The 25,388-nt window shown below is 37.1% G+C and overlaps 1 protein-coding gene across 1 annotated transcript in view; it reads left to right on the forward strand.

The window, feature by feature from the left end:
• The window catches only part of LOC136157377 (phospholipid-transporting ATPase ABCA3-like), a 270,924-nt gene that overhangs the window by 40,278 nt on the left and 205,258 nt on the right, over positions 1-25,388 (forward strand). Inside the window, exons 5-6 of the mRNA XM_065919286.1 lie at positions 1,612-1,732; positions 5,154-5,413. Of these exons, the coding sequence (XP_065775358.1) occupies positions 1,612-1,732; positions 5,154-5,413 (381 nt within the window). The remainder of the gene's footprint in view (positions 1-1,611; positions 1,733-5,153; positions 5,414-25,388) is intronic.

Here is a 25,388-nt window from a genome sequence, read left to right on the forward strand (position 1 = left end):
GTAAGAGGGTTCCCTTTTCTCCACACCTTCTCCAACATTTATTGCTTGTAGACTTTTGGATAGCAGCCATCCTGACTGGCGTGTAATGGTACCTCATTGTGGTTTTGATTTGCATTTCTCTGGTAATGAGTGATGTTGAGCATCTTTTCATGTGTTTGTTAGCCACCTGTATGTCTTCTTTGGAGAAATGTCTGTTTAGATCTTTGGCCCAGTTTTTGATTGCCAGCCCCATTTTTGTCTCTTTTTTCTTTGAACTTTATGTTATAGCAATATTGAACCGGTAGCAGTTCTTTGCATGTACTATGTTGTCTCTTGCTCCTCTGCCTTTGGTCACATTATCCTCTTTTTGGGAGGGAATGTGTTCTCTAGAGGTCCCTCATTTTCTTTGGATAGTTGTCATTCATTCTAGAAAACTCTTGTAAGTGCAAAGTGTCCTCGTCCCTCCTCTGTGCTCCCTTAATACTTTTTGAGTTCTCTGAGATCAAGGATTGTGTATTAAGATATTTAAACATGCTGTAGTTACTTAAAACTTTGTTTATAAATGATTGAATTATGTAAATTTTTACTTAGACATAGTGCATGTGCCTGTTCCTTCTCACTTTTTCTGTTTTGCTTCCTTGATCATTGGTGACGGTAATCTTTTGTCTTGTTAAGGTACTCAGATTCTGCCATAATTTAATCTTTTAGTTTACTTAGCTCTTCAGACATAGTGAATCATTATTTTTTCATTTAATACTTAAAATAGGCAACATTCAACATTTAAATATTATTATCCCTCCTCTTCTTCATCTGGGTTTTTCCTTATGTGTCATTCATTTTTTTGAAGAGGATGGTATTTTTTTTTTTTTAGCTACCTTATTTGGCTAACATTAAGGGAAATGAAATAATAGAACTTTCAGAATTTTCACCAGTTGTTACTGTTGTTTAGTCGCTAAGTGGTGACCAACTTTTTAAGACCCCATGGACTATAGCCCACCAGGCTCCTCTGTCTATGCGATTTCCCAGGCAAGAATACTGGAGTGAGTTGCAATTTCCTTCTCCAGGGGATCTTCCAACCCAGGGAACATACCCACATCTCCTACATCAGCAGGTGGATTCTTTACCACTGAGCTACCAGGGAAGACACCAGAGAGGCTGTTGTTTAATCACTGAGTCATGTCCAACACTTTGTGACCTCATGGACTGTAGCCTGCCAGACTTCTCTGTCTGTGGGCTTTCCCAGGCAAGAATACTGAAGTGGGTTGCCATTTCTTTCTCCCACCAGGGAAGTAGGCAGGTCAGTTCTCCGTGAGGAAAATTCATTCATAATGATCAAAGAAGGTACCACTACTGTGTCTTTGAAACTCAAAGGCAAAATTCCATGGAGATAAAAGAGGAAACATATAAATTTAGTCAATTTTAAATTATGACTGTGGTTATAGGATGTGAGTCCTGCTACCTGTTCCCTGTTGACAGTGATACTGTCATTTCTCCTCATTTAGAATTCTGAGTTGCTCACTTGTCCTCAAAACACAACTTTAACTTTGTATTTTATGTACCTTTCATGGCTAGTATTTGCCTTTTGATGTTTATTGACTTAAAATATTTGTTTTCTGTTATTGTTCATTCTAGGTAAAATATCGTCTGCGTTTCCGTTCTGAAAAAAACACTCCATGGTTTACAGAACTTCTCTTTCCAGTACATCCCTCTTCAGGACCCAGGAACCCGAACTCCCCACAAGGGGGAAATCCTGGTGAGCATATCCTTAAGCACGTTTAATTATTATTTTGGTTGTCCAATCTGGCGGACATTTAACATTTTTTTTCAACATGTGAGAAATGTGTTTCTTTGTGAATTGTGACAGTAAGTTTTTAAAATTTAGTTTTTATGATAAAACAAACATATAGAAAACCTTATGCTTGGAAAACTCAACTGTGGCCATAGGACTGGAAAAGGTCAGTTTTCATTCCAATCCCAAACAAAGGCAATGCCAAAGAATGCTCAAACTCCTGCACAATTGCACTCATGTCACACGCTAGTAAAATAATGCTTAAAATTCTCCAAGCCAACCTTCAACAGTATGTGAACTGTGAACTTCCAGAAATTCAAGCTGAATTTAGAAAAGGTAGAGGAACCAGAGGTCAAACTGCCAACATCCGTTGGATCATGACTTGGAGAATTTTGAGCATTACTTTGTTGGCATGTGAGATGGGTGCAATTGTGCAGTAGTTTGAACATTCTTTTGTATTTCCTTTCTTTGGGATTGGAATGAAAATTGGCCTTTTCCGGTCCTGTGACCCCTGTTGAGTTTTCCAAATTTGCTGGCATATTGAGTGCAGTACTTTCACAGCATCATCTTTTAGAATTTGAAATAGCTCAACTGGAATTCCGTCACCTCCACTAGTTTTGTTTGTAGTGATGCTTCCTAAGGCCCACTTGACTTCACAAACCAGGATGTCTGACTCTAGTTAAGTGATCACACCATTGTGCTTATATGAGTCAAGATCTTTTTTGTATAGTTTTCTTCTGTGTATTCTTGCCACCTTTTCTTAATATCTTCTGCTTCTTTTATGTCTATACATTTTCTGTCCTTTATTGTGCCCATCTTTGCATGAAATGTTTCCTTGGTGTCTCTAACTTTCTTAAAGAGATCTCTAGTCTTTCCCTTCCTATTGTTTTCCTCTGTTTCGTTGCACTGATCACTCAGGAAGGTTTTCTTATCTTTCCTTGCTATTCTTTGTAACTTTGCATTCATATGGGATTGTCTTTCCTTTTCTCCTTTGCCTTTCACTTCTCTTTTTTCTCAGCTATTTTTAAGGCCTCCTCAGACAACCATTTTGCCTTTTTGCATTTCTTTTTCTTGGGGATGGTATTACGCCACCACCTCCTGTACAATATCCATCCATAGTTCTTTAGGCACTCTGTCTTCAGATCTAATCCCTTGAATCTATTTGTCACTTCCACTGTATAATCGTAAGGGATTTGATTTAGGTCATACCCTAATGGTCTAGTGGTTTTCCCTATGTTATTCAATTTACATCTGAATTTTGCAATAAGAATTTAATGATCTGAGCCACAGTCAGCTCCCAGTCTTGCTTTTGCTGACTCTATAGAACTTCTCCATCTGTGGCTGCAAAGAATATAATTAATCTGATTGAGGTGTTGACCATCTGGTAATGTCCATGTGTAGAGTTGTCTCTTGTGTTGTTGAAAGAGGATTTTTGCTATTATCAGTACAACTCTTGGCAAAACTCTGTTATCCTTTGCCCTGCTTCATTTTGTATTCCGAGGCCAAATTTGCCTGTTACTCCAGGTATTTCTTGACTTCCTACTTTTGCATTCCAGTCTCCTATGATGAAAAGGACATCTTTTTTTGGTTTTAGTTCTAGAAGGTCTTGTAGGTCATCATAGAACCATTCAACTCCAGCCTCTTTGGCTTTGGTGTATATATATGTATATATACACACACATACACACACCACAGTTGGTTTATCTGTTCATCTATCAAAGAACATTTAGGTTGCTTTCATCTCTTGGCTATTGTGAATAATGCTGCAATGAATATCTGTGTGCAGATATTTCATTGAGATTCTATTTTCAACTCTTTATATATTCCAAAAGATGTAATTATTGGATTTTATGGCAATTACTTGTAATATTATGAGAAACCTCCATCCTGTTTTCAATTGCAAGTGCACCATTTTATATGTCCACCAGTAGTTCACAAGGATTTCAATTTCCTTACATTTTCACCAAAATTTGTTAGTTTCTCTGCTTTGGTAGTGGCCATCCTGACAGGTGTGAGGTGGCATCTTGTGGTTTTGATATGCATTTCCCTGATGACTAGTGAATTTGATTACACTTTTCATTTGCTTTTTGTCCCCTTGTATATTTTTTTGAAGAAATGTCTGTTCAGGTCATTCATATTTTTTAATATTGTTGTTTAGTTGTTGTTGAGTTTTACAAGTTCTTTATATATTCTGAATATTAGTCCTTCATAAATTTTATGGTTTATAAATATTTTCTCCCATTTCATTGGTTGTCTTTTCATTCTGTTGATTGTTCCCTTTGCTGTGGAAACATTTTTAAGTGTGATGTAGTCTACTTTGTTTATTTTTCCTTGTCCCATGTGCTTTTGATGTCATGTCTGAGAAATCATCACCAAATCCAACGTCATGAATGATTTGCCCTTTGTTTTCTTCTAAGAGTTTTACAATGTCAGGTCTTGTGTTTAGATATTCAATCCATTTTCATTTTATTTTTGATTATGGTATAAGGTAAGGATCCAAATTCATTCTTTTGCATGTGGACTTCCAGTTTATCCAACACCGTTTCTTTTGAAGAGACTGTATTTTTTTGCCCAATACCCTTAGCAAAGATCTTTTGACCATATATGAGAGTTTATTTCTGGATCATCTGTTGTTTTCCATTTGTATCTATGTCTGTCTTTATGCCAGTACCATAGTCTTTTGATTACTGTAACTTCCTAATATATTTTAAAATCAGGACATGTGAGTCCTCCAGCTTAGAGTAACAAGTGTTTTTCTTGCTCAGGATTATTTTGGCTACTCAGAATCTTTTGCAATTTCATATGGATTTTAGGATTTTTGTCTATGTCTACAAAAAATGCATTTTGGGTTTTGATAGAGATTATATTGAATCTGTAGATAACTTTTGATTAGTATGAATATTGTCTTCCAGTTCATGAGCACAGGATGTCTTTTAATTTATTTGTGTTTTCTTTATTAATTTCAGGAATGCTTTGTAGTTTTCAGTGTACAAGTAATTTACCTCTTTGATTAAGTTTCTTCCTATGTACTTTATTCTTTTCAATGCTATTATAAATGGAATTATGTCATATCTTTTAAGTTTCCTTTCTATGCATGTGTCCGGTATAGAAAAGTATATCTGGTATTTCCTTGAATTCTCATTTCTTTTGACTGATAATATTACATAAGCCAACTATAACATTTGGATGCAAGTATTTTAGTTTGGGGAAGGTGGTAATACAATTCCATGCTATTTATTATCTCTTTATATTCCAAGCTATTAAAAGTTTTGTGAATTTGCTTTGTTTTATGAGTTTAAAAGTTAGAATTACCTCAGTTGCCTTCTGTGTTTGCCTTACTGTTTCCTAGTATACTGAACTTGGCAATCTTTGTTTTTTCACTTAGCGTACTACAAAGACGGATTCCTGCTTGTGCAACATGCCTTGGATAAGGCCATCATTGTGTACCATAATGGCAGAGCTGCGGAAATGCTATTTGAAAATGTCACCATTTTTGTTACCAGATTTCCATACCCTGCTTATTATAAAGATGATTTTTTTCACTCTTTTATATCTCTCTTCCCTTTAGAAGTTTTACTTATATTTTCTCTAACTGAACTTACTCTTATCAGGACCATTGTTATGGAAAAGGAAACCAGATTGAAGGTAAATTCACTTTCTTTGTTTCATTTTGGGCTTGTGGAACAGACTTATGCACAGAATTGGACTATATCTATACATTTGTTACTAGTGAATAATTATAACACAATAGCAACATACAAATATAGATTGGGCATAGAATTTATATACTATGTTATTTGTCAATTTGCTGGTGTTTTTCTTTAATCTAAATTCTTGATCTGGCTTGTAATTTTATTGACTATTTGATAAAAATGCTGTGAAGAGAAATCATATATTATTCTTTTTTCTTTCTTACTATCTTTTTATTTTATTTTTTTTGTGTGCTTTTATTTATTTTTTTATTAGTTGGAGGCTAATTACTTCACAACATTTCAGTGGGTTTTGTCATACATTGATATCAATCAGCCATAGAGTTACACGTATTCCCCATCCCGATCCCCCCTCCCACCTCCCTCTCCACCCGATTCCTCTGGGTCTTCCTAGTGCACCAGGCCCGAGCACTTGTCTCATGCATCCCACCTGTGCTGGTGATCTGTTTCACCATAGATAATATACATGATGTTCTTTCGAAACCTCCCACCCTTGCCTTCTCCCACAGAGTTCAAAAGTCTGTTCTGTACATCTGTGTCTCTTTTTCTGTTTTGCCTATAGGCTTATCGTTACCATCTTTCTAAATTCCATATATATGTGTTAGTATGCTGTAATGTTCTTTATCTTCCTGGCATACTTCACTCTGTATAATGGGCTCCAGTTTCATCCATCTCATTAGAACTGATTCAAATGAATTCTTGTTAATGGCTGAGTAATATTCCATGGTGTATATGTACCACAGCTTCCGTATCCATTCATCTGCTGATGGGCATCTAGGTTGCTTCCATGTCCTGGCTATTATAAACAGTGCTGTGATGAACATTGGGGTGCACGTGTCTCTTTCAGATCTGGTTTCCTAGGTGTGTATGCCCAGAAGTGGTATTGCTGGGTCATATGGCAGTTCTATTTCCAGTTTTTAAAGAAATCTCCACACTGTTTTCCATAGTGGCTGTACTAGTTTGCATTCCCACCAACAGTGTAAGAGGGTTCCCTTTTCTCCACACCCTCTCCAGAATTTATTGCTTGTAGACTTTTGGATAGCAGCCATTCTGACTGGCATGTAATGGTACCTCATTGTGGTTTTGATTTGCATTTCTCTGGTAATGAGTGATGTTGAGCATCTTATCATGTGTTTGTTAGCCATCTGTATGTCTTCTTTGGAGAAATGTCTGTTTAGTTCTTTGGCCCATTTTTTGATTGGGTCATTTATTTTTCTGGAATTGAGCTTCAGGAGTTGCTTGTATATTTTTGAGATTAATCCTTTGTCTGTTTCTTAATTTGCTATTATTTTCTCCCAATCTGAGGGCTGTCTTTTCACCTTGCTTATAGTTTCCTTTGTAGTGCAAAAGCTTTTAAGTTTCATTAGGTCCCATTTGTTTAGTTTTGCTTTTACTTCCAATATTCTGGGAGGTGGGTCATAAAGGATCTTGCTGTGATTTATGTCGTAGAGTGTTTTGCCTATGTTCTCCTCTAGGAGTTTTATAGTTTCTGGTCTTACATTTAGATCTTTAATCCATTTTGAGTTCATTTTTGTGTATAGTGTTAGAAAGTGTTCGAGTTTCATTCTTTTACAAGTGGTTGACCAGTTTTCCCAGCACCAGTTGTTAAAGAGGTTGTCTTTTTTCCATTGTATATCCTTGCCTCCTTTGTCGAAGATAAGGTGTCCATAGGTTCATGGATTTATCTCTGGACTTTCTATTCTGTTCCATTGATCTATATTTCTGTCTTTGTGCCAGTACCATACTGTCTTGATGACTGTGGCTTTGTAGTAGAGTCTGAAGTCAGGCAGGTTGATTCCTCCAGTTCCATTCTTCTTTCTCAAGATTGCTTTGGCTATTCGAGGTTTTTTGTATTTCCATACAAATTGTGAAATTATTTGTTCTAGTTTTGTGAAAAATGCCGTTGGTAGCTTGATAGGGATTGCATTGAATCTATAGATTGCTTTGGGTAGAATAGCCGTTTTGACAATATTGATTCTTCCAATCCATGAACACGGTATGTTTCTCCATCTGTTTGTGTCCTCTTTGATTTCTTTCAGCAGTGTTTTATAGTTTTCTATGTATAGGTCTTTTGTTTCTTTAGGTAGATATACTCCTAAGTATTTTATTCTTTTTGTTGCAATGGTGAATGGTATTGTTTCGTTAATTTCTCATTCTGTTTTCTCATTGTTAGTATATAGGAACGCAAAGGATTTCTGTGTGTTAATTTTATATCCTGCAACATTATTATATTCATTGATTAGCTCTAGTAATTTTCTGGAAGAGTCTTTAGGGTTTTCTATGTAGAGGATCATGTCATCTGCAAACAGCGAGAGTTTCACTTTTTCTTTTCCTATCTGGATTCCTTTTGCTTCTTTTTCTGCTCTGATTGCTGTGGCCAAAACTTCCGACACTATTTTGAATAGCAGTGGTGAGAGTGGGCACCCTTGTCTTGTTCCTGATTTCAGGGGAAATGCTTTCAATTTTTCACTATTGAGGGTGATGCTTGCTGTGGGTTTGTCATATATAGCTTTTATTATGTTGAGGTATGTTCCTTCTATTCCTGCTTTCTGGAGAGTTTTAATCATAAATGAGTGCTGAATTTTGTCAAAGGCCTTCTCTGCATCTATTGAGATAATCATATGGTTTTTATCTTTCAATTTGTTAATGTGGTGTATTACATTGATTGATTTGCGGCTATTAAAGAATCCTTGCATTCCTGGGATAAAGCCCACTTGGTCATGGTGTATGATTTTTTTAAATGTGTTGTTGGATTCTGTTTGCTAGAATTTTGTTAAGGATTTTTGCATCTATGTTCATCAGTGATATTGGCCTGTAGTTTTCTTTTTTTGTGGCATCTTTGTCTGGTTTTGGAATTAGGGTGATAGTGGCCTCATAGAATGAGTTTGGAAAATTACCTTCTTCTGCAATTTTCTGGAAGAGTTTGAGTAAGATAGGTGTTAGCTCTTCTGTAAGTTTTTGGTAGAATTCAGCTGTGAAGCCATCTGGTCCTGGGCTTTTGTTTGCTGGAAGATTTCTGATTACAGTTTCAATTTCCTTGCTTGTGATGGGTCTGTTAAGATCTTCTATTTCTTCCTGGTTCAGTTTTGGAAAGTTATCCTTTTCTAAGAATTTGTCCATTTCTCCCAAGTTGTCCATTTTATTGGCATAGAGCTGCTGGTAGTAGTCTCTTATGATCCTTTGGATTTCAGTGCTGTCTGTTGTGATCTCTCCATTTTTCATTTCTAATTTTGATAATTTGGCTCTTCTCTCTTTGTTTCTTAATGAGTCTTGCTAATGGTTTGTCAATTTTGTTTATTTTTTCAAAAAACCAGCTTTTAGCTTTGTTGATTTTTGCTATGGTCTCTTTTGTTTCTTTTGCATTTATTTCTGCTCTAATTTTTAAGATTTCTTTCCTTCTGCTAACCCTGGAGTTCTTCATTTCTTCCTTCTCTAATTGCTTTAGGTGTAGAGTTAGGTTATTTATTTGACTTTTTTCTTGTTTCTTGAGGTATACCTGTATTGCTATGAACCTTCCCCTTAGCACTGCTTTTACAGTGTCCCATAGGTTTTGGGTTGTTGTGTTTTCATTTTCATTTATTTCTATACATATTTTGATTTCTTTTTTGATTTCTTCTATGATTTGTTGGTTATTCAGAAGCGTGTTATTTAGCCTACATATGTTGGAATTTTTAACAATTTTTTTCTTGTAATTGAGACCTAATCTTACTGTACTGTGGTCATAAAAGATGACTGAAATGATTTCAATTTTTTTTAATTTTCCAAGACCAGATTTATGGCCTAGGATGTGATCTATTCTGGAGAAGGTTCCGTGTGCACTTGAGAAAAAGGTGAAGTTGATTGTTTTGGGGTGAAATGTCCTATAGATATCAATTAAGTCTAGCTGGTCCATTGTGTCATTTAAGGTTTGTGTTTCCTTGTTAATTTTCTGTTTAGTTGATCTATCCATAGTTGTGAGTGGGGTATTAAAGTCTCCCACTATTATTGTGTTACTATTAATTTCCTCTTTCATACTCGTTAGCGTTTGCCATAGATATTGCGGTGCTCCTATTTTGGGTGCATATATATTTATAATTGTTATATCTTCTTCTTGGATTGATCCTTTGATCATTATGTAGTGTTCTTCTTTGTCTCTTTTTACATCCTTTATTTGAAAGTCAATTTTATCTGATATGAGTATTGCGACTCCTGCTTTCTTTTGTTCTCCGTTTTCGTGAAATATTTTTTTTCCAGCCCTTCACTTTTAGTCTGTATGTGTCTCTTGTTTTGAGGTGGGTCTCTTGTAGACAGCATATATAGGGGTCTTGTTTTTGTATCCATTCAGCCAATCTTTGTCTTTTGGTTGGGGCATTCAGTCCATTTACATTTAAGGTAATTATTGATAGGTGTGGTCCCATTGCCATTTACTTTGTTGTTTTGGGTTCACGTTTATACAACCTTTCTGCATTTCCTGTCTAGAGAAGATCCTTTAGCATTTGTTGAAGAGCTGGTTTGGTGGTGCTGAATTCTCTCAACTTTTGCTTGTCTGTAAAGCTTTTGAATTCTCCTTCATATCTGAATTAGATCTTTGCTGGTTACAGTAATCTAGGTTGTAGATTATTCTCTTTCATTACTTTAAGTATATCCTGCCATTCACTTCTGGCCTGGAGGGTTTCTATTGATAGATCACCTGTTATCCTTATAGGAATCCCTTTGTGTGTTATTTGTTGTTTCTCCCTTGCTGCTTTTAGTATTTGTTCTTTGTGTTTGATCTTTGTTAATTTGATTAATATGTGTCTTGGGGTGTTTCACCTTGGGTTTATCCTGTTTGGAACTCTCTGGGTTTCTTGGACTTGGGTGGCTATTTCCTTCCCCATTTTAGGGAAGTTTTCAGCTATTATCTCCTCGAGTATCTTCTCATGGCCTTTCTTTTTGTCTTCTTCTTCTGGGACTCCTATGATTCGAATGTTGGGGCGTTTCACATTGTCCCAGAGGTCCCTGAGGTTGTCCTCATTTCTTTTGATTCTTTTTTCTTTTTTCCTCTCTGCTTCATTTATTTCCACCATTTTATCTTCTACCTCACTTATCCTATCTTCTGTCTCCATTATTGTACTCTTGGTTCCCTCCAGAGTGTTTTTGATCTCATTCATTGCATTATTCATTTTTAATTGACTCTTTTTTATTTCTTCTAGGTCTTCTTCTTGCATCTTTTCAATCTTTGTCTCCAGGCTATTTATCTGTAACTCCATTTTGTTTTCAAGATTTTGAATCATTTTTATTATCATTATTCTAAATTCTTTTTCAGGTGGATTCCCTATTTCCTCCTCTTTTGTTTGACTTGGTGGGCATTTTTCATGTTCCTTTACCTGTTGGGTATTTCTCTGCCTTTTCATCTTGTTTAGATTGCTGTGTCTGGAGTGAGCTTTCTGTATTCTGGAGGTCTGTGGTTCCTTTTTATTGTGGAGGTTTTACCCAGTGGGTGGGGTTAGATGATTGGCTTGTCAAGGTTTCCTGGTTAGGGAAGCTTGCATCAGTGTTCTGGTGCATGGAACTTGATTTCTTCTCTTTGGAGAGCACTGGAGTGCCCATTAATGAGTTTTGAGATGGGTCTATGTGTTAGGTGTGACCTTGGGCAGCCTGTGTGTTGACGTTCAGGGCTATGTTCCTGCATTGCTGGAGAATTTGCGTGGTATGTCTTGCTCTAAAACTTATTGGCTCTTGGGTGGTGGTTGGTTTCAGTGTAGGTATGGAGGCTTTTGGACGGTCACTTATTAATCAAAGTTCCATGTAGTCAGGAGTTTTCTGGTGTTCTTAGGTTTTGGGCTTAAGTCTCCTGCCTCTGGATTTCAGTTTTATTCTTCCTGTAGTCTCAGGACTTCTCCAACTATACAGCACTGATAATAAAACTTCTAGGTTAATGGTGAAAAGATTCTCCCCCGTTAGGGACACCCAGAGAGGTTCACAGAGATACATGAAGAAGAGGAGAGGGAGGAGGGAGATAGAGATAAGCAGGAGGAGAAAAAGGGGGGGCTCAAGAGGAGAGAGACAGATCTACGCAGTTGTCTGTTCCCAGAGTGTTCTCCGTAGCCCAGACACCCACAAAGATTCACAGAATTGGATTGGGAAGAGAAGGGGAAAGGAGGAAATAGAGGTGTTCTGAGGTAGAAAACAGAGAGTCAAGATTGGGAGAGAATAATCAACACACTCCTGAATAAAAATGGGAACTGAATATTGGATTCTTAAATGTTCACAATTTATATAATATACTGAAAAATAAAAATTAAAAATCTAGAGTAGAGGTTAGACTCTTAAAAATACTATATTAAAAACAAAAACCAAAACACATACAAAAAAGTTTTAGAAATATATATGAAATTCGGTTTAAAAATAGGGTTTCTCTTCTATTTTTTTTTTCTGTAAGGTTATAGTGTATTGAAAATGAAAATTAAGGAATAGTAGAGGAGTACTAGAGGACTTTAAAAGAAATAAGAGAAAAAGAAAAATAGAAAATAGAAGAGAAGAAGGAAAAAAAAAGAAGAAAAAGAAAGAAAAAAAATTTTTTCCCTAATTAAAAAAATCATAAAAATCTATGAAAATGAAAGTTAAGGAGTAATGGGGAAGTAATAGGGAATTTTAAAGGAAAATAAAAGAGAAAAAATAAAAAATAATTTTTAAAAAAATTTTTTCTTACTTAAAAAAAAAAAAAAAAGTAAAAATATATCTAGGAATTTCTCTGGAGCTGTTGCTGTCAGTGTGGGTTCGGCTCAGTTTCAGATAGCTCCTCGTTCCAGCTTACACTTCTCGATATCTACAGGACCTTCCGGTGTAGTCAGTGTTTTCTACAGGGATTTTAATCTGTTGCACTGGTCCCTTCTGAAGCGGTTCCCTTTGCTTATTTGGCTTCTGTTGCCGGTCTCTTCAGGGCCTAATTTCCGCCCTGACATAGGCGGGCGGAGGTGGACTCTTATTCAGGTAGCTAGTTCCGTCGCGCTGCGGGGAGGGGGCTGGCGCTGTTTTCTCCGTCCGCGCTGCTCAGGCTCCCGGCTGCTCTATATGGAGCGCGCCCCGCGCTGCACGCGGTTCCAGCCCTCGGGTGATCCACAAAAGCGCAGAACACAAAGCTGCGCCTGCGTTTTGTCCCTACACCGCCCGAGTGGCTCAGGCAGCCAGGCGCTTGACAGGCGCTCTTTCCCCGGGTGCGGCGCGTCTTCTGCCCTGCACGATCCCAGCCTCAGTTTCCGCCCGCGCCGGTCGGGTGCGTGTGCCCTGTGTCTAGCCGCGACCCTCCCGGCGGATGTCGACCATCTAGAATCTCAGGAGGTCTTTGATTAGAAACTGGAGGCCCGTTTGCAGTGCGGTAGGGGATGCGGTCCTTGGGGCCGAGCCTGCCCCTTCCCTTCCCCCCTGCCTCCTGCCTCCGGTGGGGCTGGGCCGGTCCGCATCCTGCAAGCTCTTCTCTGGACTTTCTCGGTCCCTTTGTTCTGCGAACGGCCGGCAGTGTGTTTGGGCCGGTTAATTTTCTCTTTCTCTTTTGCTCTCCCACAGTTCAAGCTGGCACCTCACAAAAGCTCCCTCCGATTGTCCTCAGGGCACTCAGGCACGGACCCTGCCCCAAGCAATGCCGCCCGCTCCTCTCCGTTCCGCCCCCACTTGCTGGTGGCGGATGCGGGCGTCTGGGGTACTTTTCTACTGGGAGTTGCTTTTAGACTCGTAATCTGTGGGTTTTATTTATTGTTTCCCTCCCAGTCAGATTGCCCTCCGAGATTCAAACACTTCCCTCAGGCCCGCCAGTGCGAGGGTTTCCCGGTGTCTGTAAATGTCTTCTATTAAGACTCCCTTCCCGGGACGGATCTCCATCCTTAGCTCTTTTGTCTCACTTTTTATCTTTTATATTTTGTCCTACCTCCTTTTGAAGACAATGGGCTGCTTTTCTGGGCGCCTGATGACCTCAGCTAGCGATCAGAAGTTGTTTTGTGAAGTTTGCTCTGCGTTCAGTTATTCTTTTGATGAATTTGTAGGAGAGAAAGTGGTCTCCCCCTCCTACTCCTCCGCCATCTTGGCTCCTCCTCTCTGAAGAGAAGTCATATATTAAATATCTTGAATCTTCTTTGGAATAAAATGAACAAAAAAGAAATAATCACATAAGCTTATAAATTATATGACCCTAATATATACTTCAATTCCAAGATTTGAGAATCTTTTTAATATCAAGTCAAATCAAGATCATATTATAAAGAGCAGTGGCCCTAAGGTCAGAGAGAAAGCCATTAATTTATCCATCTATCCATTGATTTGTGACCCTGTTGTAGCCCACCATGCTGCTCTGTCCGTGGGATTCTCCAGGCAAGTATACTGGAGTGGGTTGCCATGTATCACCCTCTAAATCACCCAGACTTGAAACCTAAGTCTTATGAGTATAGAATAGTATGTGTAGCACCTGAGTACTGCCATTTCCTACCCCTATAACTTTGGGGTAACTTTCTTAACTTCTCTGGGCCTCATTTATAAAATGGAGGTAAAAATACTCTTACCACATAGAGTTGTGTGATAATTAAAGAGATCTTAATTGTTAGTACATAGGAAATATTATGTAGCTATCAACACTTAGCTATCTTTCCATTCCCTTTGTTCCCTATGTGCAGCACATGTCAGCCAGCATACATTCTGTTCCTTTCTCTCCATTTTTGGAAATGTCATTTTCTCTTTCAAGCTCTTGTTAATTTTTCATCATCTAGCCATTTCTCTGAGTACCACATATTTTTCTCTTTTTTTTTCCTACTTAGTGAATAATCTCCTTGAAATCTATTTTCAACTTTAAATTTCAGCTTACTAATTTTCCCTCTGTGTCTCCAGGACCTCTTACACAAATGTTGATTGTGTAGTTTAAATTATTTGCTATTTAATTTTTCATTAAAAAATGAATTAAAATAAATACCTACCAATGTGTACAGATGTTTGAAACATGAATACCCAACTACTGTTCCAGCCAAGAAATAGAATATTGCCTGTAATCTGGGCACTCCTTGGCATCCCATCTAAATAACTACATCTCTCTTCTCTAAAAATAGTTACTATTTAAATTCTAAAATCATATATGAGTGTTGCCTGGTTTAAAAACTTTATTTAAATAGAATCATACAATAGCAATTCTTTTGTTTCAGTGGGAGCTATTGATATTTTATGTATAGATGCAATTTGGCCATTTTCATTGTTGTTTCATTTCATTTCATTTATGACTATACCACAATTTGTCACTATTGCTGGTGAATATTTAGTTGTTCAAGTATTGGCCGATTATAGTAAGCCAATGTGAATTTTTTTTTTAATGAAGCTGTAGGTTTATTCAATAACAGTTGAGAGGCCCCCAATATAATGTTAAATGAAAAAAAGCGTATCCTGAAACGATGCAGGAATCATCCCATTTTTGCAAAAGGCATGTGTATCAGAGGAAAAAAAAACAGATATATGCTAATATATTAGCAATAGTGAAATAGTGAAATATTCTCTTTTATCCTTTTTTAATTTTAATTTATTTATTTTTTTATTGAAGGATGTATTTTGGTGAAGATGTACACATTTTTCTGTTGGATATACACCTAAGATTAAGATTGGTAGAGTATAAAGTATACATATTTTCAACCTTGTTAAATAAAGTGAAATTTTTTTCTAAAGTATGTGCCAATTCATTCTCTTATCAATAGTTGAAGAGAGTTCCTCTTGTTCCATAAGTATGCCAACAACTGGTGGTATTAGCCTTTTAAACTTTGAATCATTCTGGAAATAGTGGTAAACTCATTGTGACTTTAATTTAATTTTCTTTGTCAACCAATGATGTTGAACCCCTTCTCACATCCTTTTTGGCTACATGGATATTCTCTTTTGTGAAGTGTGTATTCAAAAGTCTTTTCCCCACTTTTCTGTTGGGCTGTGTGTCTTGTCTCATTGATTTTCATTGATTCTTTATATATGTTGGATACAAGTTCTTTGTGTGATGTATGTATTGCAAGTATGTTCTCCCAACCTGTAACTTGCTTTAATGTGTCTTTGACTTATACAAGTTCTGAATTTTAATGTAATAAAGTCTTTTCCTTTATGATTCCTGCTTTCTGTGGCCAGTCTTTGCTGGCTGAGTATCCTCACATTCTCTTCCTTGTTCTTTACACCTTTTTTTCCCCTAATCTTTGCATATAAGCCTCCGAATTTAAGTCAAATCAACTTTTGTTATGACCTGTAAGTTGCAATACAATGTTTTCTTTATCATATATTTCATAATAGTTTCTAATTTTTTTGCTAATTTTTTCTTTGACCCATAAGGACATTTATAAAATTTCAAGGACCATTATAAATTTAAAACAATGTTACAAGTTTTTTTTTTTTTTTTAAAGGATCAAAAGTTAGCAGTTCATTAAGATCCTTATGTATCTTCATAATAGCAATAGAAGTCATCACTACTAGTTGATGTGGTTGAAATAAACAAATGTTCACAGATATCAGTGTAGGTTATAGGTAATCTTTCTCTAAAGAAGACATACAATTAACGTACATCCACATTTACTAAATCATTAACCTCTGTTTTGGAAGCCAGAGAAAATACAGTTCTCAGACCATTATATGAGAAGGATGAAAATGTTTCTTGAATGTTTGTAATCTGTATTTGATAAAGGATCATTCAGCAGATTTTGAAGCTCACAATTGTGAACTTAATAGAACAGAATGGTTTTTAATGTGTTTACAAAACACAGCAACATACTAGGGGCCAGTCTTTTATTTCAGTTTTTTAAAATTTTGTTGAAACATGCTTTATGGACTAGAATATAGCCAATTTTAACAAATGTTCTGTTATGACATGTGCACTGAAAAACAATTTGTGCTGAGCATTAAAAGGGTACAGTTTTCTGTACATGTTACATCAATTTTCTTATTTACATTGCTCATATTCATGTTTTATCTATTAGTTGTTATCAGTTATTGTGAGAAGTATATTACATATCCACCTTTATGTTTATTGATTTTTTTAAATATTTATTTATTTTTAATCGATGATTGGTTTATGATATTGGCTTGTTTTCTGTCTTACATCAACATAAATTAACCATAGGTGTACATATGTCCCCTCCCTCCTGAATCTCCCTCCAACCTCCCACCCATTCCCACCCCTCTAAGTTGAGTTGTCTAATTTTTCCTTTTAATTGTCAGTTTTAGCTTTATACATGTTGATGTTACGTGTAGGGGACCCAGTACATGGGATTTGCTTATTTTTACCTGTTTTGCATGACTTATTTCTTCATGGATAGCCTGTCTACCATTGCTGTCACCTTGTCTTCTATGAATAACATTGCTGGTTTTACACTCCCTTCTAAGGAACAGGGTTTGGAATGGCAAATATTATTCCTGCATTGGGAGCTAGTTCTATTCATTTCTGGGCTCAAAGAAAGAGCTTGTGTCATGGAGTGAGGGATCTTTCATCTACAGTGGCTTCATGGAATCTTCAGGTCACCCAACTCAGAAACTCAGGGAAGTTGTCAACCAGCCTGCTGAACTTTGACCATGGAGTGAAGAGATAGAAAAGAGTTGACATAAATCTCTTTGTCTTTCTCCCTGCAGTGGACTATCTTAAGGCTTGATGCTTCCATTTGACTTAATGGAATAGTAGCATTTGAATACATTTCTTTTTATCAGCCTGTGGCCAGTGTGCTAAACACATTACATTCAATTTGTTTTCTCTCCTTCACTTAATTCTCTCGTTCTTACTATTCTTTGAATGAACCTCCTGATAAAGTCTTAGCATGTAAGCTTTGCTTAGGCTGTATTTTTCAGTCCTTCCAGGCTGAAGTACTTTTTTGTTAGGTGTGTGTAGATTTCTAATGGTTATCTCTTCCAACTTGTTTAAAAATTTTGTTGTTGTTAAGTTGCTCAATTGTGTCTGACTCTTTGTGACCCAATAGACTGCAATATGCCAGGCTTCCCTGTCCTTCATCATCTCCCAGAGTTGCTCAAACACATAGCCATTGAATCGGTGATGCCATCCAACCATCTTGTCCTCTGCCATCCACTTCTCCTTATGCCTTCAATTTCTCCCAGCATCAGGGTCTTTTCCAGTTAGTCAGTTTTTCCCATCAGGTGGCCAGAGCATTGGAGCTTCAGCTCCAGCATTAGTCCTTTCAGTGAATATTCACAGTTGCTTTCCTTTAGGATTGACTGGTTCGATCTCCTTACTGTGCAAAGAACTCTGAAATGTCTTTTCCAACACCACAGTTCAAAAGCATCAATTTTTTGGCCCTAAGCCTTTTTTATTGTCCAGCTCTCACATCTGTACATGATTACTGGAAAAACCATAGCTTTGACTATACACAACTTGGTCAGCAGAGTAATGTCTCTGCTTTTTAATATGCTGTCCAGGTTTGTCATAGCTTTTTTTCCAAGGAGCAAGTGCCTTTTAATTTTATGGCTGCAGGCACTGTTCACAGTGATTTTAGAGCCCAAGAGAAAAAAGCCTGTCAGTGTTTCATTGTTTCCTCATCTATTTTCTATGAAGTGATGGGACAGGATATCATGATCTTCATTTTGAATGTTGAGTTTTAAGCAAGCTCTTTCACATTCTTCTTTCACTTTCATCATAAAGCTCTTTATTCCCTCTTTGCTTTCTGCCATAAGGGTGGTGTCATCTGCATATATGAAGTTATTGATATTTCTCCCCACAATCTTGATTCCAGCTTGTGCTTCATCCAGCCTGCCTATTCTCATGACGTACTCTGCATATAAGTTAAATAAGCTGGCTGGCAATATATAGTCTTGATGTGCTCCTTTCCCAATTTGGAACCAGTCTGTTGTTCCTTGTCTGATTCCAACTGTTGCTTCTTGACCTGCATAGAAGTTTCTCAGGAATCAGGTCAGGTGGTCTGGTATTCTCACCTCTTTTAAGAATTTTCCACAGTTTGTTGTGATCGACACAGTCAAGGACTTTAGTGTAGTAGATGTTCTTCTGGAATTCTCTTCCTTTTTCTATGATCCAATGGATGTTTGCAATTTGATCTCTGGTTCCTTTGCCTTTTTAAATCCAACTTGTATATCTGGATGTTCTGGGCTCACATACTGTTGAAGTAGCTGGAAGAATTTTGAACAATACTTTGCTACCTTGTGAAATGAGTGCAGTTGTGCAGTAATTTGAACATTCTCTGACATTTCCCTTATTTGGTATTGAAATAAAAAATGACCTTTTCCAGTTCTGTGGGTACTGCTGAGTTTTCCAAATTTGCTGGCATATTGAGCAGCACTTTAACAGCATCATCTTTCAGGATTTGAAATAGCTCAGGTGGAATTTCATCACCTCCACTAGCTTTGTTGACAGTGATGCTTCTTAAGGCCACTTTACTTCACACTCTAGGATGTTTGGTTCTAGTTGAGTGATCACACCATCGTGGTTATCTGGGTCATTAAGATCTCTTTTGTATAGTTATTCTATATAAACTTAACACCTATTCTTATTATCTTCTGCTTCTCTTAGGCCCCTAGAGTTTCTGTCCTTTATAGTGTATCTCTTTGAATGAAATGTTCCCTTGGTATCTCTAATTTTCTTTAAGAGCTCTCTAGTCATTCCCATTCTATTGTTTTCCTCTATTTCTTTGCATTGTTCACTTAAAAAGGCTTTCTTCTCTCTCCTTGCTATTCTTTGGAACTCTTCATTCAGATGGTTATATCTTTCCTTTTCTCCTTTGTCTTTCAATTCTTTTTTCATCTCTTTGTAAGGCCTCCTTGGACAACCATTTTGCCTTTTTACATTTGTTTTTCTTGGGGATGATTTTGATCACTGCATCCTGTACAATGTTATGAACCTCCATCCATAGTTCTTCAGGCACTCTATCCGACCTAATCCTTTGAATCTATTTCTCACTTCCACTATATAATCCTAAAGGATTTGATTTAGGTCATACCTGAAAGACCTGGTGATTTTCTCTATGTTCTTCAATTTAAGTCTGCATTTTGCAATAAGGAGTTAATGCTCTGACAAAACAAGTCAGCTCTTGGTCTTGTTTTTGCTAACTGTAAAGATCATCATCTTCAGCTACAAAAAATATAATCAATTTGATTTCGGTATTGACCATCTGGTGATGTCCATGTATAGAGTCATCTCTTGTGTTGTTGGAAGAAGGTGTTTGCTATGACCAGTGCATTCTCTTGGGAAAATTCTGTTAGCCTTTGCCTTGCTTCATTTTGTACTCTAAGGCCAAGCTTGCCTGTTACTCCAGGTATTTCTTGATGGCCTACTTTTGCATTCCAGCCCCCTCTAATTAAAAGGACATCTTTTTAAATGTTAGTTCTAGAAGTTCTTGTATGTCTTCATAAAGCCATTCAACTTCTTCTTTGTCATTAGTGGTTGGGTCATAGACTTGGATTACTGTGATATTGAATGGTTTTCCTTGGAAGCGAACAGAGATCATTCTGTTGCTTTTGAGATTGCACATAAATATGATTACTATTTATTCAATTTAACTTTGGTTTCTTATTAGTTGTAATTCTCTGGTAATAAGTTGTGTAATTTTCACGGTTGGTTTGGATTTATATTATTCACATTTGCCATTTTGTTATATACTTTGCTTCTTCACAATATATTGCTATGATTTTTGGTTTAAAAAAAACAATTACATGTCTAAAGATATTTGAATAGTGAGTAAAAGATTTTAAGATTTAAAGAGTAAGGAAAAAGGTTTTATACTTTCTTCAAAATTGGGAAAGAAGTATGTCAAGGCTGTATGTTGTCACCCTGCTTATGTAACTTATATGCAGATTACATTATGTAAAATGCTGGACTGGATGAATCACAAGCAGAAACCAAGATTGCCAGAAGAAATAACAATCTCAAATATGCAGATGCGTGCTTAGTCACCTCAGTCGTGTCCGACTCTCTGTGACCCCATGGACCATGCCAGGCTCCTCTGTCCATGGGATTCTCCAGGCAAGAATACTGGAGTGAGTTGCCATTTCCTTCTCCAGTGATGAAGTATGAAGCAAGTGAAGTGAGTAAAGTGAAGTCGCTCAGTTGTGTGACTCTTTGTGACCCCATGGACTGCAGCCTACCAGGCTCCTCCATCCATGGGATTTTCCAGGCAAGAGTACTGCAGTGAGTTGCCATTTCCTTCTCCAGACAAATGTGCAATTAATACCCCTCTAAAGGCAAAATGTGAAGAGGAACTAGAGTCTCTTGTTGAGGATGAGAGAGGAGAGTGAAACAGCTGGCTTAAAACTCAACATTCACAAAACTAAGATCATGGCATCCAGTCCCATCACTCCATGGCAAATAGACGGGGAAAAGGTGAAAACAGTGGCAGATTTTATTTTCCTGGACTCTAAAATCACTACAAGCGGTGACTGCAGCCATGAAATTAAAAGACACTTAGCTATAACAAACCTAGATAGTATACTGAAAAGCAGAGATATCACTTTGCCAACAAAGGTCTGTATAGTCTAAGCTATGGTTTTTCCAGTAGTTGTGCACAAATGTGAGAGTTGAACCATAAATATGGCTGAGCACTGAAGAACTGATGCTTTCGAACTGTGATGTTAGAGAAGACTCTTGGACTATAAGTAGATCAAACCAGCTGTTCCTAAAGGAAATCAACCCTGAATATTCATTGGAAGGAGTGATACTAAAGCTGAAGCTCCAATAGTTTGGCCTCCTGATGCAAAGAGAAAACTCATTTGAAAATACCCTGATAGTGGGAAAGGTTGAGTGCAGGAGGAGTCAGGAGCAACAGAGGATGAGATGGTTGGTTGGCATCACTGACTCAATGGACATGAGTTTGAGCAAACTCCAGGAAACAGTGAAGGAGAGGGAAACCTGTTGTGCTGCAGTTCATGGGGTCACAAAGAGTTGGACACAACTTAGCTACTGAACAACAAATATGTCATTCTCATTTCTTGTCTTGTTTTCCCCTTGAGCAGGCCCAGATTCATCCTATATCTTCTTATATATTCCTTCTGCTTGATGGATTTCCTTTTTTATTTTTGGTAATGCTATTCCTCTGTTGATTTATTATTTCAGTTTTTGCATGTTTGGCAAGGTCTTTATTTTGCTATCATTTTTGAAAGTACTTACATTGTGTTAAGAATTCTAAGGTAATGTTTTTGCTTGAGTACTTTAATATCTGACCTATTGTCTTGTTGCTTCAAATAAGATGGGTGTTTCTGCCCATCTGTACATAATGTATCATTTTAAAATCTCCTTTTTAAGATTTCTTCTTCTTCTTTTTTCCCCCCAGTTTTCAGGAATTTGACCATGGTATGCTTTGGTCTGTTTTTTTCATGTTTCCTGTACTTGGATTTCCTGAAACTTTTTGGGTTAGATTTTAAACTTTTTAGTGTAGATTTATAGATTTTAATGTTTTTATTGCTGTTTAACAGTATTACACAAGTTAATAGTTTCTAACAGCACACATTTTTTATTTCACACTTTTTGTGTGTTGACGTCAAGGAAGGCTTAGCTGGGTTTTCTGCAAGATTGCAATCAAGGTATTACCCAAGGATATAGACTCACTGGGGCTTTCCAAGTGGCACAGTGGTAAGGAATCTGCCTGCCAATGCAGAAGATGCAAGAGATGTGAGTTCAATCCCTGGGTTGGGAAGATTCCCTGGAGAAGGAAATGGCAACCCACTCCAGTATTCTTGTCTGGAAAATTCCATGGACAGGGGAGCCTGGTGAACTATACAGTCCATGGGATTGCAAAGATTTGGACACAACTGAGCACACACACATGTAAACTCACTGAACCTCAACCAGCAGAAAAATCACTTTTAAGCTTATGTAGTTGTTGGTAGAATTTAATCCCTTATGGTTGTAGGACTGAATATTTTAGTTTCTTTTCGGCTGTTGGCCAGATACTACCCTCAATAATTTGCCTCAATAACTTTAGGTCCTTCTAAAGTGGCCAACAGCATCATCAAATTTAGCAAGGGAGAGAGCCTCAGAGTGGGACAAGTGCCATAATCCTATGTAACATAATCACATAAGTGACATTTAATCACTCTTGCCACATTCTGTTGGTTAAAACAAGTTGCATGACCCATTCATACAAGGGGAGTTCACATAGAATTGTGAACAACAAAGGGTAGAGACAATAGGCCCAACTCTGAAACTGTATGTCATACCTGGTAAGTTTTTAATTAGAGGTCAGACATTGTAAATATTACTTTGTTGAGACTTGGATTTTTCTGTATTCTATATTCCTCAATTTTATTTTGAGACTGAGTTAAGTAATCTGGAAACAATATTGTTCTTTGGGATCTTGCTTTTAAATTTCTAATAGGTAGAACCAAACGGGCATTTATTCCAGGACAGCAAGCAAGTTTTCTGGGGGCAAGTTTTCTCCCAGAGGACATTTGGTAATGTCTAAAGACATGCCGGTCTACAGTTAAATCTGGCTCAGTGTTAACACAAAATCCTTACAGATAGTCTACCTATGACCTATAAATTACGTGGTTTTATTCTTTGGGGAAAACAAGAAATATCTCTAGGCAAATGTGAGCTCTAGATATTTTTCTCTCTAATCCTTAAAATGGTTCTTTTCATGACCCTGGGAAATTCCTCACACATATATGCTGGTGAATACTAAGAAGTCTATAAGAGCATCTTCCAAAGATCTCTGGAAATTTGTCTCTGGTTAACCCTGTTATTTGGCTGTGCAAACTTCAGCCACTTTGTCCTCCCTGGATTCTCAGCCCTGTCTTCTCCTGTCAGGTACATTGCTGGGTTCTCATTCCAATCAGCCGGGCAACTAGTTAGCAGCTAGCTGGGTGAGTGTAGGGCTTATCTCAATGTTTCTCTCCTCTAAGGAATTACTGTCCTTTATTGCCTGGTCTTGGAAATCAAGATGTCTTAAAAATTAACTGTCACTTTACATCAATCATTTTTATTTTTAATTGAAATGTAATATAACATTTATATTTGTTTTGGGTATACAACATAATGATTTAATATATGCATGCCTTGTGAAATGATTACCACAATAAATTTAGGTAATATCCCTCACCACATATTAATACAATTTGTGTGTGTGTGTGGTGAGAACTTTTTGAGATTGCTTTCTTAGCAACTTTCAAAATACAATACTGTATTGTTAACTGTTATCATTGTGCTATGCATTAATTCCCAAGACATATTTATCTTGTAACTGGAAATTTGTAACTATTAACCACCTTCACCCATCCCCCACCACAAACCTCTGGCAAACACCAATCTGTTCTTGATATTTAATATAAGATTTTTTTCTTAGATTTCACATGCAAGTGATATCACACAGTGTTTAACTTTCTCTGACTCATTTCCCTAGGCATAACACCCTCAAAGTCCATTCATGTTGTAAATGCAAGAGTTCCTTCTTTTCTATGGCTGTATTATTCCATTCTCTCTGTCTCTCTCTCATTGTTTCTAGCTGGAGGGTGAATCTGGTCCCATTTGCCCCATCTAGGTCAGAAGGTGAAGCATTGCATTTCTCTGAATTTTTGTTTTGTATTAGATGTCTTGTATGAGGGAACAGCAGAGACAGTGTCCTCCTATCTAAGAGTCTTGGCTAGTTGTTGCCTTAGATGCTACTTTGTTGTTTTTTAGTCACTAAGTTGTGTTTGACTCTTTTTGACCCCATAGACTGTAGCCCACCAGTCTCCTCTGTCCATGGGATTTCCCAGGCAAGAATACTGGATTGGGTTGTCATTTCCTTCTCCAGGGGATCTCCCCAACCCAGGGATCAAATCCACATCTCCTGCACTGGCAGGAAGATTCTTTACCACTGAGTCACCAGGGAAGCCCAGCTGCTATTTTAGTCAGTATCAATTCCTTACTGGTTGAAAACACAGGCACTGAATTCCAAATTATTTTACTTTTAAAATATCATGGCTATTACAGTGCATGTTTAATAAAAAACAAAATGGACATATAAAACATGACTCTCTGTCATAAATCCCTCGGTTACTCACCCAGATGCAAAATCTTTTAAGATTTAGTGTATTTTCCCCCTTCTTTTTCTTTCTCTCAGTGTGTGCATGTGGACATTACACATCTCCACATTAAAGTTTGGCTACCTGTGAGTTTTTGGTGTCATGTGAATTACTTCACTGTCAACTTTCTCGTTTTGATTTTTTGTTGAAACTTGCTTCAAAGGACTATTTTGTCACCAATTCTTAGTAAATCTGTTATTTTAAAGTTTTGCAATCTCTTAATTAATACTTTATTTCCTTATATGGTTCCTTTGCATAATAAAATGTACCTTAATTCATTGCAAGGACATTGGAAAGCAATCAAATATAGTAGGAAACATCTATTTTTAATCACCTCTAGAAACTAGTACCACTAATTGTGCTTTGTTAAATAGCCGTTTAAATTAAAATGATCATCTTGTAACTAAATTTTGATCTGCCTTTGTTAAAACTTAAAAAATCAAATGTTTGTATCCATTGACTTCTGATCAATTATAGTTTATGAAGCTCATTACTAAAACTGTGAACTCTTTCTTGCTCATAGTTTTATTCAAATCTTAGTATTCATAAATGAGGACACTGAGGCAGAGAGAGGTAAAGGAGCTGGATTAAGGTCTTCTTATTGCCAAGTGGCAAGTCAGGATTAAAACACAGGGAATCTGTCTCCAGTCTGTGCTCGTCCAGGGAAAAGTAGCCTCTGAAATAAGGAAAAGCAGCATGATAGAACAGGAGGAGCCCAGAACAGGGAGTTTACTGCTTTTTAAATGTGTAAAAGCAACTTACCCTCTCTGGGTCTGGTTTTCTGATCTGTAAAACTGGAGAGGTTTGGTTTAAATTAGAGATTTGCAAACATTTCCTGTATAAGACAGTAAGTATAATATTTTAGGTTCTGCAGACCATTTCACAACTATCAACTCTACTGTTATAGGATGAAAGCAGCCAAAGACAATACAGAAGTAAATGAA

This window comes from Muntiacus reevesi, chromosome 2 (assembly GCF_963930625.1).
Source record: "Muntiacus reevesi chromosome 2, mMunRee1.1, whole genome shotgun sequence".
Classification (NCBI taxonomy): Eukaryota; Metazoa; Chordata; class Mammalia; order Artiodactyla; family Cervidae; genus Muntiacus; species Muntiacus reevesi.